The sequence below is a fragment of the Pantherophis guttatus genome, chromosome 2 (assembly GCF_059756535.1).
Source record: "Pantherophis guttatus breed Tessera chromosome 2, ASM5975653v1, whole genome shotgun sequence".
Classification (NCBI taxonomy): Eukaryota; Metazoa; Chordata; class Lepidosauria; order Squamata; family Colubridae; genus Pantherophis; species Pantherophis guttatus.
The window spans coordinates 132026717-132045441 of NC_142064.1; the positions used below are offsets into that span (position 1 = coordinate 132026717).

Genomic DNA, 18725 nt, shown 5'->3' on the forward strand with positions numbered 1-18725 from the left:
GGCATACAATTTATTGAGCTTTTCAACCCCTGGTAGGTCAACCATGGATAAATCCAAGAAAAGAAAAGTTTCAGAAGAAAACAGAACATTTAATTCAACTACATATGCTAGTTTTGTGGCCGCTGAAGAAGTAGTTAGGCTGTTTTTAAGTGTGCTTAAGATACTAAGATTTGAGGAAAAGGGTCAAGAGATTAAGAATTAGATAGAATTTTGTTTTAGAAAGTGTAATAAAAATGGAGTTGTATTGAACTTGAAATTAAGATCTGTGGTGATAAAATTGTAAGGTAAATAATTGGAATAAGAGGTTAGAATATTGTTAAAAATTATTTTGACACTGATGGTAAAAGATACAAGGTGAAGAAGAACAAGATAAAATCAGGATTGACATATAGATATAAAAATGAGCGAAAGTTAGTTTGAAAGTAAAATTGTATTGATATAATGGATTTGCTTGGGTGGAGATGTTAGACTTTATGTTAAAATTTGTTTTTTTTTATGTTTTGAATTTCTATCCTCAAAAGATGTAATGGGAAATTGAATGGAGCTTGTTAAAGGAATGTAAGCGTGGTAACCATCTATGACCGGATTGAGACTTTGTTCTTAAAAGTTATATTTTATGTTTATGTTTGGAAAAAAATAAATAAAAAATATTTACCAAAAAAAAAAAAGAAGTAGTTAGGCATGGGAAGGGTTTTGTGGCTCCCGGTGTTTTCTTTTCTGTGGGAAATGGGTCCAAATGGCTCTTTGAGTGTTTAAGGTTGCAGACCCCTGTCCTAATACATTCAGACATGCATGAGTAGGACTTTAGTTTTTTGTTGTTGCCTTGGTTTTATGGGCTGAGGAGGCCAAATAGCAGGGTTACAATGGATTAATAGTTCATTTTTAATCTGGGGGAAGTTCTCTTTCTCTTCATGAAATAACATAGCAGGGTAAGCGTTCTTTGCCATGGGGAATCACATGTTTCTGTGCATTGCCTGTAACAAGCAGCATTATTTCAAGATTGTGATGTAAGTGTCCTATGGAGGAACAGCTCAAATTAATAACCAGGTTCCTGAAACTGGATTACAGGTAGTCCTCAATTTACGACCACAATTGAGCCCAGAATTTATGCTGCTAAATCAGCAATTTGTTAAGTGAGTTTTGTCCCGTTTTATGACTTTTCCTGCTACATTTGTTAAGTGAATCACTGCAGTTGTTAAATTAGTAACACATCTGTTGAGTGAAACTGTTTCCCCATTGACTTTGCTTGTCAGAAGGGCACAAAAGATGATTACATGACCCCGAGACACTGCAACCGTCATAAATATGAACCAGCTGTCAAGCTTCTAAATGTAAATCACGTGACCACGGGGATGCATGGTCATAAGTCACTTTTTTCAGTGTTGTTGTAACTTTGAACGGTCACTAAACAAACTGTTGTAAATCGAGGATTACCTGTACAGTTTTAATCCCAAACTAAGATAAACTCATTTAATCTTCAGAATGTTGCTCTTTCTTAACCTTGAAACCTGATCTTTCTAGTATGCTAATGTCCATAATATAATATAACGCTCATAACGGGCAAAGCTAGTGAGAGGCATCTTTAGTTTCAATCAGTAGTGGGATTCAAATCCTGTCACTACCGTTTCGCTCGTGGGTGTGTGGGCGCTTGCGCGTGCAATGCTTCTCTGCATGCCAGAAGCTTCTGTGCATGCGCAGAGACATCCAGGCAGGTGGGTGGAGCCTCCCACAGCTACCGGTTTGCCCAAATGAGAAGTTATTCATTTAGGTTTAAATTACAGGGGATTTGGATTATTTTAAACGCTGACTGCTCTTTAGAAGGCCAGATCCTGAAGCGGAAACTCAAATACTTTGGCCACCTAATGAGAAGGAAGGACTCACTGGAGAAGAGCCTAATGCTGGGAACAATTGAGGGCAAAAGAAGAAGGGGACGGCAGAGAACGAGGTGGCTGGATGGAGTCACTGAAGCAGTCGGCGTGAGCTTAAGCGGACTCCGGGGGATGGTAGAGGACAGGAAGGCCTGGAGGAACATCGTCCATGGGATCGCAATGGGTCAGACATGACTTCACAACTAACAACAACAACAAAAGTTTATTTTATAATTTCACTTGTGGAGATTCTGCACTAGGGATTTACATTGCTTGAACAGCCTTCTTACATGTGAATTTAGCTGAGCATGAAACTGGATCATTACATTTAGAAGAAACTGAAGGCATTGCAAAACAGGCTCTCCGTTTCTTAGTGGGCAAACAACTGGGTTATTCAATCAGGCGCAGAAGATACTGCAATTCCCAAATGCACATGGGAGGAGGGGGGAGGGAATCAAAGAATGTTGAATGTTAAAGGATACATGTTATTTGTTTGGATCTAATTAGAACCAAAAGAAAGTTGGCTTATTGATTGACCCTGGCAGTGATTTTGGTTAGATCGGTGCTGATGTCATTTCGTCTGCTTGCAGGTTCTGGGGTCTATCACATATGGTCAAAACTGTAGATTTCAAATGAGATAAGATAATCATAAAGCATATTATTAAGCTTGTGATAAAAGAACAAAGAAAAGCCAGTGTGGATAAGGGTTAAGACATCAGGCTAGAAACCAGAAAACTGTTCTAGTTCCGCCTTAAGGCACAAAGCCAGCTGAGTGATTGGGGCCAGTCACTTTTCCCCACCCAGCCCTAGGAATGAGTCAAGGCTTCTGAAATCTCATCAAGAAAACTGCAAGGACTTATCCAGGCAGTCACCAGGAATCAAAACAGATTCAAAGACACCAATAAATAAATAAGTAGAGAGATAATTATTTAGCCACATTTTAAAATGTAAGTCTGTCAATTCCAGTTATTCATGAACTTGGCTGGTATTTAGAGGCGAAATGACCAGGGAACCACTATGTTAGATTGAGGAATCTGATAACAAGCAGATTCCATCCTGTTGCCAAGCAAACATTGGCTATATCTGGGAGATCCCCAGGAGCCCAGCTCTACTCATAGAAGACTTTACCTGTCATCATAAATAATGGATTTATAAGATTTGTTTGCTAGTTTACTAAGGCTTATATACCACTCAGATCCACAGGGGACTCTGAAAGGCTTACATTCCTTTCTTTTGGTGAGGAAAATACAATGGTAAAACAATATTACAAAATTATAATGTAATAACTTGTAACAACTGTATTAATTTTACTATAAAATGTTAAATTTTATAGAACAAGTAACATCCAAACACAAACCAAAGTGAGGGTTCCCAATTTATGTATTTATTTTTTTATTTATTCCCTTCTGTGGATCCTCATAAAAGTGAAATTTTAATGGATTTTCCCAAAGCTCCGTAAAGTTGTTGAAGCTAATCTAATTTTGAGATAACACAGGCTACAACTCAGAAGGCTCAGCTCTTGAGAAGGCCAGGTAGGGTGGAAGTTCTTGAAAGAAGGGTCAAAAGTGAGCCTTCACTACCTGGTCTTAGTTTTTGGTCAGAAGCCACTGGGTCTTGAAGATATCCAGGTCCTGAGCCATGAGGGGCTTTAGAAGTGAGAACCAGCATTTTAAATTATTCCATTGAAAACAACTAGCAACAAGTTTTTATTGTTTTTAAATTTTGTATTATATGTGTTTTATTTTTTGGCTGTTCACCGCCCTGAGTCCTTCGGGAGTAGGGCGGTATATAAATTTAATAAATAATAATAACAAAATAATAATAATAAAGTGAGGTTCTTGAAATAGGGGTGTTACATGAGCCACAGTGGTACAGTGGTTGGAGTGCAGTACTGCAGGCTACTTCTGCTGACTGCCAGCTGCCTGCAATTTGGCAGTTCAAATCTCACCAGGTTCAAAGTTGATTCAGCCTTCCATCCTTCCAAGGTGGGTAAAATGAGGACCCAGATTGCTGGGGGCAATATGCTGACTTTGTAAACCGCTTAGAGAGGACTGGAAAGCACTGTAAAGCAGTATATAAGGCTAAGTGCTATTGCTACATGGGAGAAGTTTGACATTCCTATTGCTGCTTGAGGGCCATAATGTAGACCATTTGAAGCTTCCTGATAGTCTTCAAGCATAGTTTCATGTATAATCCAGGTACATGAAATACAGTATTGTTCTCACATATGAGCAAGGTATATCACATGCATGGCTGACTAACACTTTTTCTGGGAGGAGAGTATTTTTTGTTTAATAAACTTGTACGTAATATTGCAAAATCCAGCAAAGTCCATTTTTAAGCCTGAAGTTACAAACTAAAACTATGGAAAGATGGCAATTTCATTATGACTTCAGTCAGTGCCAATTTTTTGTTTCTCCGTTACAAATAAATAATTGTTCAAAGGAATATTTACTTAAAGGTAGCTGACAAAATTCCATTATGGTGGTGTCACTATCCAAAAGTTGCTTTGGGGATGTCGCACCAACACTCACAGTGTGGATAAATGCTGCTTATTAATCAATTCCCTTTTGTGATGCATGGATTGCTTTTTGATTATTCAGTCACTTGAAGCACTGTATTCTTAAAAAGTTGCTTTATAATCAGATTCTTGGTCTCATTGGCTTAGTACCATATATTTTCAGTGACTCTGGTTTATACATTATGCTGATAAGCCACAGTAGCCTGGCTCACATAAGTCATACCCCAAAACAAACTCTCATATTATATTAAAGATTAGTCAAAATTAAACAAATCACATGGAAGGTTTAACATCATGTAGAAGCTCATCCTTCCTTTTTTTAAAAGAATTGTTTCATCAAATAATTCCTTTCTGGTCCTCCAGCACACATTGATCCACTGTTCAATATAAGTAGCTCTACTACTATTGTCTATTAAAAGCATGAACCAATTTTCTGCCTGCCTTGAACAGAATCTCACATAAGGGTCTTCTGCTGGTATTGAATGATAAAGGAACAATTCCTTCTGAAATGAGATAATAGAATAACAGAGTTGGGAGGGACCTTGGAAAGCTTCCACTCCAACCCCCTGCTCAAGTAAGAGACCCTATACCAGTGATGGCTAACCTTTTTGCCATCGTGTGCCAAAAGCGGGGGGAGTGCAAGAAGGGATCACGCACGTGTGTGCCCACACCCATAATTCTATGCACCCTGCCCCCCGTGCATGCATGTGCTACCCCCCCCCGCGCTCCCCCCCGCTTTTGGCACACGATGGTATGGTGGGCCCGATAGGCCTGTTTTTTTGCTCTCCCCAGGCTCCTAGACCCTTTCTAAGAGCCTGGGGAGGGCAAAAACAGCCTTCCCCACCCCCACAGGCCCCCCGGAGGCAGGAAACAGCCTGTTTCCCTACTTTCGGTGGGTTTGGAAGGCCCGAAAATCAGCTGGCTGGCGTGTGCATGCGTGCCGGAGCTGAGCTCGCGTGCCCACCGATATGGCTCTGTGTGTCACCTGTGGCACGCGTGCCATAGGATCGCCATCACGGCCCTATACCATTCTAGACAAATGGTTGTCCAATCTCTTCTTTAAAACCTTCAGTGTTGGAGCACCCAAGCACCCACAACTTCTGGAGGCCATAACAATAAGAATAGCACTTAGACTTATATACCGCTTCATGGTGCTTTACAACCCTCTTTAAGCGGTTTACAGAGTCAGCCTATTTGCCCCCAACAATCTGGCTCCTCATTTTACCCACCTCGGAAGGATGGAAGGCCGAGTCAACCTTGAGCCTGGCGAAAGTTGGAACTGCCAAATTGTAGGCAGCCGGCAGTCAGCAGAAGTAGCCTGCAGTACTGCACTCTAACCACTGCGCCACTGCAGCTCATCAAGTCGTTCCACTGATCAATTGTTATCACTGTCAGGAAATTTCTCCTTAGTTCTAGATTGGTTCTCTTTCATTAGTTTCCATCCATTGCTTCTTGATCCTGTTTGAGGTGAGCATTCCATGCATGCAAACCCTCGAACAAGTTTAAACAACAGAATCAGATCATTTCGTTTCTGTGTTCACTGGCACAAAATCACTTGCAATTTCATGATGGATACCTCTGCTCAGATAATAGTGGAGCAGAGATGCAGTGTCAGAGACCCTTCGTGTCCACAGGATCTGAGATTAAAAACCAATAGAAATGGTCCCACTGCTGGGACTAGAATGTCCATCGCTAAACAAAGCAGTCTTTAAGTGAGTTACACCTGATTTATGACCCTTTTTTTGCTGCAGTTGTTAAGTGAATCTCTGTGGTCATTAATCGAATCATATATTCATTAAGGGAATCCAGCTGAGAACATCGTAAATGGTGATCACCTGGCCCTGGGATGCTGTAAATACATACTGATTATCAAGCGTCCGAATTTTGATCCTGTGACCCTGAGGACACTGCCTAGTTGTAAGTCTTTTTTTTCCCCCAGTACTGTTGTAACTTTGAATAGTTGCTGAATGAATGGTCATAAATTGAGGAGTACCTCTATTGTAGCTATGTAGCTCTTTTACAGAGATAAGCAAATAAAATAATAATATTTAATTTACAGTGGTGGTATAGATTGATATAGTCTTGCCCTTCTTTATCTGAAACTCATAATTAATAGTCTATTTGCATACAATGAACTCTGAGACTGAACCAGATCTCCGTCTTTCCACTAATACTTTTTGTTCTTAGGAAAATATTTTTTAAACCCAGGTTCATTTTTCTGCTGTCCAAACTCCTATTACTTTATTTCAGATTATAATCTGGATGCATGCTTATGTCAGCAATTGTACCTTCCCCCAACAACCTTTCCAATTAATTTTCCCTTCCACATTTCCTTTGCAGATTGTGCTCCGGCTTTCTTCCTTTTAAAGCAGTAGCCAAAAACATACTAATAAATTCAAGCTCTTGAACTATGAAGGAAAATAATAATTTTTAAAAAGCTGTGCTTTTTTAATAACAACAACAAAAACCTGTTTACCAACTCTCAAGTTTGTTGGTAGACCAGAAAAGATAAAGTTCTTGTCCTTATTAAATATTTATCAGTTAATTACAATATGTAGATTGCACGGGTGGGTCATTCATCTTTTAAGGGGGAAGACAATAAAATACAATGGAAAGTTGTGTTATCATAATTGCCTGCTGCCACTGGAAGCAGCCAAAGCTGCTGCAATGTATTTTACGTTTATCTGCACCGCCGCATTCCCATTTTGTGCACACAAAGCTGCCTCCGTTATTATTTCACAGATACTTAATGACTGCAACCTCTGCATTTTCTTAGGAAGGCTCTTTGCCAAAAGAGAGTTGGTTATCGCAACAACCTCAGGGTGATCTGTCTCTTCTTATCCTCTCCCACCCAAGGAAAATAAAAGGAAGGGTGATTAGAAGCAGAGATTCGCTACCTTCTTCCTGCTTTAGATCTAGTCCATTGATATCAAAAATTCGGAAAATGCCTAACTTGACACTGCTGCCTGTCTACCTGTCTTCTCTCCCTCTCTCTCTCCCTCTCTCTCTCTCTCTCTCTCTCTCTCTCTCTCTCTCTCTCTCTCTCCCTCCCTCCCTCCCTCCCTCCCTCCCTCTCTCCCTCTCTCCCCCCCTCTCTCTCTCTCTCACACACACACACACAAAGAAAAGAGAAACAATTCTCTATCTCCAACCTCCATCTAGACCACCCTAAAAAGCAGTATTCAGTATCGGATGTTGATGAACAGTGGCATGTTGCCCAAAGTGTTATGGTCACAGGTTCACCCTCACTGGTCTGCCGACTGGACTCAATAGGGTACAGACTTCAAAATGCCAAGGTGGGCATTCTTCTCATAGAGTCCTCTTCAGTGATTGTGAAAAACCAGGAGCCATGCAACATGTGCTCAAACAGCTCTTGAAAAATGTGCACCGGATTCCCATAAGAGATCCCTATGAATCAAGACTTCTGCTGGATGATCAGATAATCAGTAGAACCAAAGTTCCATCTAAGTCCATTCCTTGCATTGCATGGTATCACCTGCTGCTATTATTTACTTGTTTTGCTTTCTTTTAACTCCGAGTAATAAATAAATTGGAACCTACATCTTCGAGCTGCAATGCATCATCTTATTTTTACAAGGATGCCTCTCGGCTCTGTGGACTATTTTTTGGGGGGGAACATAAACAATGAATAATGGTGGTCCACCTATCCAGAAAAAGAGTGAAAGATAAGCTACAGTAGAGAGATTGGAGGTGGACTAGATGGAGGGGAGCAAGTTTATAGGTTTTTTATTAGTGGTTCTATCATAATGATTTCCCTCACCATGGAGCCATTTGGTCAGCTCCCAAATTCCAAATGTGGTCCCAATGTGGCAAACCTTTGTAATGATTAATAATGAGAGCTTTATCCTGTCACCAGTTCTGGAGGCTATAAACCTGCCTTTACCAATTCCTTTACCTTGTGGGTTTTTCACTGGCCTCTGATAAATCAGTAGAATTTGGGCTGACCCATGGATATAACTTTAAATATTTTCTAGTAGAAAAATGGAACAGAAACAGAAATTTAGTTTTTCTTTAAATCAATGTACACGTTCAAAACAGTAATGTAGAATGAGGGTGAACAAATACAAATAAATAGGAGAACTGGAAAGCTACGGTAAACTGCTTATGCCCTCATTCTAAAAATCCAGCTTGAGAATGTTTCTTAATTAATCCATAATTCAGAAGGAACAGAACCTAGGGTGCAGCGGACCAGAGAAACAATAAATGAATAGAATAAGTGAATTCCTGCTATCTCTACTCACGTTTGGTTATCATCCCTAACTAGTACTGAGAAGCCCTAGCAATTTGGGCAGCTCTCTCCTTCAAATCATCACATTAAAACCATGGGCCACAATTTCACAAGTGACTTATCATGCATTGCAAGAATTGCGTTGTGGTGGGGAATTTAGAAAGACAGAGCACAACGCTGAAGAGAAACAACCAACCAATTATTCAATCATTATTGGATGCCTGCTTTAAAAGAAAGAGGAATCCCAAACAATGGGAAAGCAAAGATTCCTATAGAAGATCAGAGTACCAGGTAGGAAATTCTAGGGATCTGATTTGTTGGCAACCTTTAGTGAAGCTAAGCATCTTCTTGTCTTTGCACCTATGTACCTGAGGTGAGTTCTACTTTTAGGCAAAATGGGCCTTTCAGGAGAGCAGCAGAGCTGGGGAAGGCCATTGTTAAGGCGATGGAAGGCGGTGGGCCTCAGCTGATCAGGAGATAGAAGGCTAGGTTTCTCCAGGTTGCAACTCCCTTGGGCTGTGCTGTGAGCTAGTGAGAGCCTTTACTTTTTGGTTTTAAAGTGGTTGCAGGAGACTTTGTCCAGGGCATGGAAAGTCAACCTAGGTTTGATGGGGTTAGTCAAAGAGGTGAACTGGGTTTGATCCAGTCATATCCAAAAGAGGGAGAGGGTATATAGTCTCTGTTTTGCTTGTTAAGCTTATTTTCTCCATCACATGAGTAAAACTAAGAATAAGCAAATTAAGTACACCCAGAGAATGTCTCATAAAACAATGTGTTCCTGTTGCCCAATCAGTAATCAGAATCTGACTCCAAATTCAGATAGACACTTTTTTCCAATATTGCTGTCTGGCCACATAAAAGCAGAATTGGAAGGATTCTCAGGGGCCACATCACTAATTCTCTTGTATAGTGCCCAATATAACTACTGTACCCTACTGAACATACAGCTTCTGCTTTAAATCTAATAAAAGTTAATGTTTTTCTTCTTCATTTTCTGGAGGTTTAATATAACCAGTTTTTGTTTTTGTTTTTTACAACTGGTTCCTATGGCATTTGGATTCCTGATTCATCACTTTTGTCATTATCCACCTCTTAAGTGGCTCTGCCATGAGTGGGATACAGATGCAGTTATTTTGCTGTCTGGAGAGAAGATTCTTAGTCTGCATGTACTTTTAGACTGACAAAGTAGGAAACCAAACATTTAAACATGTTTAAAAGTAGAAAAATGTTGCTTTAATGAGCTATTTTTAACTCTTAAATTTGCCTTTCAAATTTCGTTAACAGGAGTAAAAACTATGAGGGAACTGATCCAGTCAAATTGATGAGACTTTCTTTTGTTTTCATTGGGAATATTTTTCCTATTGGAATCCATAAAACTCAGAAGTATTAAACTTTGGCTGATGTTCATAATGGAAAACTAAAATTCAACTGTTCAGTTTAAATTCTGATTCTTTTTTTTTTTTTTTACTCCTAAGATATAAAATGAATTTTTCAGCATCCGCAACAATGTTGCTTAATAACAGCAGGTGCCAGACCTTTAACCTCAACTATCTTCATGATCACATTTCACATTTTTCCATGTTTATGTTATTGGACTAAAGGAAATCAATAGTTAGCAAATAAATAATAATTGTTTTGAAAGAGTGAAGCTTAAAGCTAGATTTTCCAAAGAAATTGTTTTCTTACTTTTAATACCCGTCAGAATTTCGTAGTAGTCTTTCTTCTGCAGAAAAAAAAAAGGTTGTTTCTCTAATTAATTTATAAGGTGTTGTAGAATTAAGGGTAGTCACTTTTATATTATTGTGAAGGCAGGGAGTGCTGTACTTCCTTTTTTTTCAACTAGGCATCTCTCCATAATTGTGTATCTTCCCTGGCTATCCAATTTGAAGAAAGTCCCATGAGAGTATCCCTTATAATTTTATGGAAATGTGGGAAGCCAGAGAGGTTACAGACATCCAGAGAAATGATTGGAAGTGAAAGAGCAGAGATAAGAAGAGATTGGACAGCCATTTGTCTGAAATGGTATAGGGTCTCCTGCTGGAGCAGGGGGTTGGACTAAAAAAAACTCCAAGATCCCTTCCAACTCTTCTATTCTATTATTCAGATATCCATGTGCATCCTGGCCTTCTTATACAGATAGTCCTCAACTTCCAACAGTTTGTTTAGTGACCATTCGAAGTTACAATGCCACTGAAAAAAGTGACTTACCACCATTTGTCACACTTATGACCGTCGCAGCATCTCCACGGTCATGTGATCAAAATTCAGATGCTTGGCAGCTGATTCATATTTATGACGGTTGTAGTGTCCCGGGGTCATGTGCTCCCCTTTGGAGATCTTCTGACAAGTAAAGTCAATGGGGAAGACGGATTCACTTAGCAACCGTGTTACTAATTTAACAACAGTAGTGATTCACTTAAGAACTGTGGCAAGAAAGGTCGTAGAACTCACTTAACAACGGTCTCGCTCAGCAACAGAAATGTTGGGCTCAGTTGTGAGTCGAGGGCTACCTGTAACTAGGAGGAGTGCAAGCCCCACAACTGAAGCCTAACAATAATGCCACCTTTTCACTTCTTCTTTGAGGAAACAAAATCAATAGCTGTTATGTTTACATCCAATGAAGTTAGAACAGATGGGGGTGGGGAAGATATTATGGTTGGACTTATATTGCTGCCCTCCATTTTCCCACACACTGTAGAAGCTGGGTCTTTTTGCCACATAGGCTTTCCATCCTTATGTTGAAGCCTCACACCTAACACTCCTCGCTGGGCAGAAGCCACTTCAAGGGAGACTGGAAAGTCTAGCTTACCCTGTCGTCTCCAGAAATGGAAGCCGTTTAATGGAAGGCAGGGGCCAGTTGTGGAGGGAGTTGTGGGGAGGGGGGGGGGAACCGTACAAGCCAACTAAGCTTCAGAGCTGCATACTAACTGGGAGATGAAAGAGCTAGAGGCCTTCTGAAGTATGTGCTGTCTCAATGATTAATGGGGGTGAGGGAAGGGTGAGGCCCAGCCCTTCGTATACTACAAGATGGCAAAGTGATTCTAAGAACAACAGAGCAGTGTTCATGGAGGAGAGCTAGGCTGCCTTCGCCAAGAAAATCTCCTGGTGCGGTTTTTAAAAGTCTCTTTATTTCCAGTATCAAAACACTACATTAAAATAGATGCCAGAGAGCCAAGCGATCATTAAAAATAAACCAACAGTGGTGTGTAACGTGCAGCGAAAGTGTGGCTCGCAGCAGCTGGTCAGTTCTCCTCCTTCTGATGCATTCTTTCAATTCTGCTTCGGATAGTGAGACAATGACCCCAGCTTGCAGCTATTTGCTCAGCCAAGAATCCCAGGATAGCAGGTAGAGTCTACGGCATCACTGTTTCACCAGAGATGTTTGTGTGGGTTTTCTTTTACGGTATTTAAAATACAGACTTATACTTTTAGATTTTACAAGGTGCTTTAGGAAGGCCTTGTTCTCCATAGAAATGGAATACTCTCTCTCTCTCTCAAAAAAAAAAAAAAAAAGGGTCCTTAAGGTTAAGTTAAGTTGGTTTGGAACAGAATTGGCTGCTTACATCCTAGGCACTTAAGGTCAGCTGGGGTTGGGGAGAAAAGGGGAAAAAAAGGTAGGAAAATATACAACCAGCTATCTCTGCTGCAGAAGCATTAGTCTTGTCTGAAGATGTTTATAGGAGGCAGATCATAACAAAACAGGAGAGTAGGGTTTAAGAGGCTATTCTAAACTGTGTTGGGGTTTTTCATTTTACCTGGGGGTATTCTCAGTAAAAAAAAAAAAAGAAGAATTTGGACATCGCATAGCCTGCTATCCACCCCTGCAGATTTTCCTTTGCAATGACCAAATTCAAGGGAATCCTCCGGTGAAATTTCATTTCAGCTGAACTCCACTGGTTCCTCATGAATAGAAAGGACATTTCCTAGCATCTTCTGCCTCCTGGGACTGTTCCTCAGTGAAAGAGACCAGAAGAAAAGGTTAAAAGTTAGAAAAGGGGGAAAAAAAGAAGATATGTAAGTCTACATTTCCACTGAGGTTTCCAGATAAACACTTCGAAGCTCGTCAGCTAGTGGTGGGGTGCCCCCGGTTCGGACTGGTTCGCAAAAACCAATAGTAAAACCGGCGGGAGGCTCCACTCACCGACCCGGATGTCATCAGGAAGTTTTTGCGTATGCGCAGATGTGTTTCTGCGTATGCGCAGATGCCCATTGTGAACCGGTAGTAAAGGTAAGTAGAACCCACCCCTGTCCTCAGCCCTAAACAACTTGCCAAGGGAAGAGAACTTGTCAGAAGAATATCTTATCAAACTTTTAAGAAAGGGAGAAAAGAGTTAATTCTCCTGCCTGCTTCTACTGCTTCAATTCCTGGGGGCCAGTTTTTGCTAAAGGGCCCCTAGTTGCTTACTCTGCCCTCAGTTACATGCATGTCGTGGCGAGCAATTAGTTAATAAACGTCTGTGTTTGGCCATTGAATGTGTAAAGATCCCTGCCATTAGAGCAAAATGACTGTAGCGACAAAGGGAGGTTCCACAAATGGAATAAAAAAGGAAGGCCCTGAGCTTCTCAAATAGGCTAGGCAAAAAAAACGAGGCTTGGGAGTATCCAATTTTAATTACTTTCTTTAATTTTAGGGAAAGCAATGCCTGGAAAACGAAAGTAACTCAGATGAGACTTCCTTCCCCCACCTGAAGGCAAATGGCTGCTTCTGCTACTGGATGGCTGAGATCCAGTCTCACATCTTTCATAAAAGTATATTACAACATGTGTTTCTTGTAAGAAACAGACCAGATTATTATTATTATTATTATTATTATTATTATTATTATTATTATTATTACTATTATTATTATTATGATCCATTGCACAGCCAGCCAGATGTTTAGACTGGATTTGGCATTTTTATCCACCTATTGAGTCCTATCCCCAAGATAGGCAGATGCTGTTATTCGATGGTGTTTTATTATTATTATTATTATTATCACTATTATTAAAAATCAAACTGGTCTTTCCTTGAGTAGAACATCCAACAGTGGCTTCTACCTTTCCCCAGCCAATAAATTTTACTTCAATACAGTTAAATAAATAGGAGGTAATGGGTGGGCAGAGAGGGAGGGAGGAATACTGTTGGTTGCACTTAGAGGTATTTGTTTTAATGAGATAATAGGACTGTAGCAATTTCCCCTGCTCTGCTTCCGTCCAGGCAGCTCTCACAGATGCATAAGATTTACAGGTCCCTGAGAATCTCCCTGAGGCACAGGATGTGTGGTTAAATCTGTGTAAATGGGATATGAGTTGGATGGCCCAAGCTGGGGTTGGCTTGGGATTTCAGCAGCACAGCTGTACTCCAGGTTTCCAGAGGAGTAATCAGGGTAGCTGAAGAAAGAGTCAACCCCGGGCACATTTCCCATATAATTTTCTCCCATTGCTCTTGGGCTCCCTTGCAGAACTGGAAGTCCATAAGTATGGCTTTCTCCCGGTCCAAAGAAAGGGCCATAGTCCAAAGAGATTGAAGTCACAGGACTGTTACAGAGAGGACCTGTGTACCCTGCTGAACTGTCAATCTCTTCCAAGGATTTGCTGCAGGAATTCGATGGGGCTATCTCATAGTCAGCCTCCACGTGCCCATAATAGTCACCCACTTCAAAGCGGTTATTGGGCGATGCCAAGATGGCGCCCTTCACCCTGCTGTCTTTCTTGTACTTCATTCGTCTGTTCTGAAACCAGATCTTGATTTGCCTCTCGGAGAGCCTCAGAAGCTGGGCCATTTCCAATCGGCGGGGCCGGCAGAGGTACCTGTTAAAATGAAACTCCTTTTCCAGTTCCACCAGCTGCGTTTGGGTGTAGGCTGTGCGAATTCTCTTGGAAGAGGCGAAACTTGATGGAGAGCTGCTGTCTAAATAAATGGAATGAACATTCAGTTCAGCTTGAACCTTAGCTAACTATTCTGCACTCTGAACAAACTCATTGCCTTGCAGAATATTCATCCTACCGAAATCAACACAGAAACGGGGCATGTCATGTAACAGCTACACAATGTTGCTCACACCCATATATGTGTATTAACTTTACATGTAATCGAATGATGAACATGTTCATGTGGTGTGTTAAGCCAAACTAATGACTCGGCATGAAAAATACCAGACATGTTATTTACTCTTGGATTAAAAAGCTAGGAAACAAGTTGTGATCATTATTTCATATACATTTACTGGGCCAGCGAAGTGCTGCCAGCTAAAAGTAATAAATAGTGTAGACAAAGTTTTCCCTGTATGGTATTTGTTTATCAGTACAGGTAGACCTCAACTTACAACCACAGTTGGGATCTGAATTTCCATTGCTAAGCAAGGTGGTCATTAAGTGAGTCGTACCTGATGAACTGATGGCTCAGTGGTTAAACACTGGAAAGGTGACAGCCCAGGTTCGAGACCTGAGCCCTGCATGATAAGCATGAGCTCCTGTTCCTTGCCTCAGCTCCTGCCCACCTAGCAGTTCAAAACCATGCAGATGTGAGTAGATAAATAGGTACCACTTCAGTGGGAAGATTAAAGTGTTCTGTGCGCTTCAGCATATACTCATGCTGGTCATATGACCACGGAAAGTGTCTTCAGCCAACACTGGTTCCCACAGCTAAGAAACGGATATGAGCACCGTTCCCCTAGAGACGGATACAACTCAACAGGGGGAAACTTTACATTACCTGATTTTAATCCACAGTCAGGCTTTTTTGCCACAGTCGTTGAGGAAATCACTATACTTTGTTAAGTGAATCATGAAGTTGTTAAGTGAATCCCGCTTCCTCCGTTGACTTTGCTCATCGGAAGCCGGTTGGGAAGGTTGCAAATGGCAGTCACATGACCCCAGGATGTTGCAACCATTGTAAATAAAGGACAGTTTGCCAAGTGCCTGAATTTTGTTCATGTAAATCACGGGGGGTGCTGCAATGGTCAGAAGTTTAACAACTGGAGTTAAGTAACTTTTTTAGTGCTGTTGTAACTTAGAATGCTAAATTAATGGTTGTAAGCGGAGGACTACTTGTAGATTGTTTGGAAAGTCTCAGCCAGAAATTTCCAATGGACTGCTTTCAGATGACTGGATAATTTGAAAACAAGTCTTGGAAAGGTTGAATTCCAGCCACATCACTCAAGATGGAAGTAGAAACCAGACATCATAAGCAGATAAGTCCTTAATTATAACTTTGTTTAGTGACCGTTTGAAGTTACAACAGCACTGAAAAAAGTGACTTATGAACATTTTTAACACTTATGATCGTTGCAGCATCCCCATGCTCATGTGATCAAAATTCAGATGCTTGGCAACTGACATATTTATGACCGTTGCAGTGTCCTGGACATTAGTGAAATGTAAAATTTGTTACTACCGGTTCTGTGGGCATGGCTTGGTGGTGGTGGTGGGGGGTAATATGACTGGGTGGGCATGGCACCCAGACCGGACCAGATCACCTCATCCAGTAGCGATGGTGGCAGGTGGTACAGAGAACCAGTAGCAAAAATCCCTGCCCCCCCCCCCATGCCCAGTTGAGCCGCACAATCATCAGAGGCTTTTTTTTAAAAAGCATTTGACTACAACCTCTTCGTCCGAAAAAATGCTTTTAAAAGTAAAAAGAAAGCCTCTGATGATCGCAGGGCTCAGCTGGGATCGTCAGAGGCTTTTAAAAGCATTTTTTCTACAACCTCTTCAGCCGAAGAGGTTGTAAAAAATGCTTTTAAAAGCCTCTGATGGTTCCAGCTGAGTTGCCTGATCGTCAGAGGCTTTTTTTTCTTTTAAAAACATTTTTTCTACAACTTCTTTGGCCGAAGAGGTTGTAAAAAAAATGCTTTTAAAAGCCCACCGATATGGCATAGCCATATCAGTGGGCACGCGAGCTCAGCTCTGGCGCGCCTCTGGAGGACTCGGGGGGAGGGGAAAGGCCCATTTTTCTCTCTCCCCAGGCTCCAGAGCCTTTCTAGGAGCTTAGGGAGGGCAAAAACGGCCTTCCCCACCCACCCCCCAGAGGCCCTCCAGAGACCGGAAATGGCCTGTTTGCCAACTTCCGTTGGGACGGGAAGTCGGCAAACGGGCCATTTCCGGCCTTCGGAGGGCCTCTGGAGGGGTGGGGAAAACCTTTTTCACCCTTCCCAAGCTCCTAGAAAGGCTCTGGAGCTGGGGAGAGCAAAAAACAGGCCTTCCGGTCCTACCAGAAGTTGGCAAATGGGCCATTTCTGTCCTCTGGAGGGCCTCCGGGTGTTGGGGAAGGCTGTTTTTGCCCTCCCCAAGCTCCTAGAAAGATTCTGGAGGCTGGGGAGAGCAAAAAACAGACCTACTGGGCCCACCGGGCCATCGCATGCCAGGAGTGGGGGGGGGTCATATGCACATGCGCGGGGGCAGGGCACATAGAATTATGGGTGTGGGCACGCGTGTGCGCACCCCCCTCCCCCTCTCCTGGCAGCGATGGCAAAAAGGTTAGCTATCACTGGCATAGACCCATCATAGGCAACGGCCACTAGTTATTTTGTTTTTCATAAATTTGTCCAGCCCTGACAATTTTTAAAATCATCAGAATTATTGTTAATAAGTTCATATTCATTCAGCTAAACCAAATTGTCTACATATCCCTAATGTCGCACCTGCCGTATAATCTATGATTGGATGGGATTACTATAACTTGTTTTGAGAGAAGGGAAAAGCCAAGGACAGAATTATAAACTGGTGCCAAAGAGCCGGGATCAATCATAGACAAGGAGCATTGGAAAAAAGTGCTTATTAGGATTCATGTGTGTTTCATTAAAATGGTAAGTTTCCCCTAAGAGTCTGAAGCTGAAAACTCTTCAGTACCATAAAGGAACTTTCTGAGTTCTTATGAACATCATCTAAAAAAGAAAAAAAAAATCTGTTTAACCTTTACAGAAAATGGAAATTATGTTCAGTCTATCTATTTATACTTACAGTGTTCAGCCCCGCTGTGTATCTAGATCAGGGGTGTCAAATTCGATTTCATTGAGGGTAGCATCAGGCTTGTGTTTGACCTCGGAGGGAGGGGTCGGGGAGCATGGCCAGGGTGAGTGTGGCCATCTCAACATCATGTGTGTCAGGGGGCACCTGTGGTGGCCCGAGTGCCAGTGAAAATGGGCTCCTGAGCTCCATTTTCAGCTGCAATGGCCTCCTGCAACCCTCTGCCACCAAAAATGGAGTTCATGACGGCCGCTTGCAGCCCTCCCGAGCTCCATTTTCACTGGGCAGAGGCGCCATGGGCCAGTCCTTTGCTGTTTCCAGAGCAGCCCCACGGGCCAGATCTAAGCACCCTATGGGCCGGATCCAGCCCACGGGCCTTGAGTTTGACACCCCTGATCTAGATCATGTTATTTGTTCCTACACTCTTAATGAGTAGCTAATCAAAAAGATTTTTCAAAATGTAATACAGACAGCCCTCAAATTACAACTGTAATTGAGCCTGGAATTAGGGTCCTCAGTTATGGCAGTCATTAAGCGGATCATCACTAGAGGGCATCCAATTTTATGACCCTTTTTGTGGCAGTCATTATGTAAACGTGGTGATCATACACCACAGTCATTAAGCGTATCCCATGGACATTGAGTGAACCCATTGTCCACAATGGGTATGTTTTGCTGGAAACAGAAGTAAATGTTGGTTTCCAGCAAAAATGTAATAAATCACTGTCACATGACTGTGGAAGGCTGCAACCAGCTGTAAGTGTGGGCCATTTCAGAGCATCCAAAATGTGATCATGTGTCTGCAGGGGTGAGGTGGCCATGTTCAAATCCGGGTCATAAGTATCTTTTGGGGGTCTGTTGGAACTTCAAATGGTTGCTAAGCAACCAGTCAAAAGACAAAGACTTCCTGTGCTGGCTAAAATATATAAGATCTATAAAAATATATTTCAGTCATATGAGTATTACTTTAGATTTTTCTGTGAAAAACAAAGAAGCAATATGTTATTAGAGCAAGCGGTAAAATAAAAATATGTGTCTTATAAAGCAAAACTCCACTCAGGTGGCAGCAATTCTAGATTCAAGTAAATCTAGAATTTTGCGATTTTAGCTGCAAATCAATAAATAAAAACATGGAAAT

The 18725-nt window shown here is 41.5% G+C and overlaps 1 protein-coding gene across 8 annotated transcripts in view; it reads right to left on the reverse strand.

Moving 5' to 3' along the window:
- LOC132711019 (homeobox protein Hox-D3-like) overlaps positions 1 to 18725 on the reverse strand; it is a 170958-nt gene that overhangs the window by 44751 nt on the left and 107482 nt on the right. For 2 of the 8 annotated variants that reach the window (XM_087886762.1, XM_060688940.2), the window contains one exon: positions 11745 to 14531. The exons of the other annotated variants lie outside the window; for them this stretch is intronic. In XM_087886762.1, the coding sequence (XP_087742888.1) occupies positions 13846 to 14531 (686 nt within the window). In that variant the 3' untranslated portion in view covers positions 11745 to 13845. Of the gene's footprint in view, positions 1 to 11744; positions 14532 to 18725 lie in introns of those variants that run through there. 8 annotated transcript variants of the gene reach the window in all.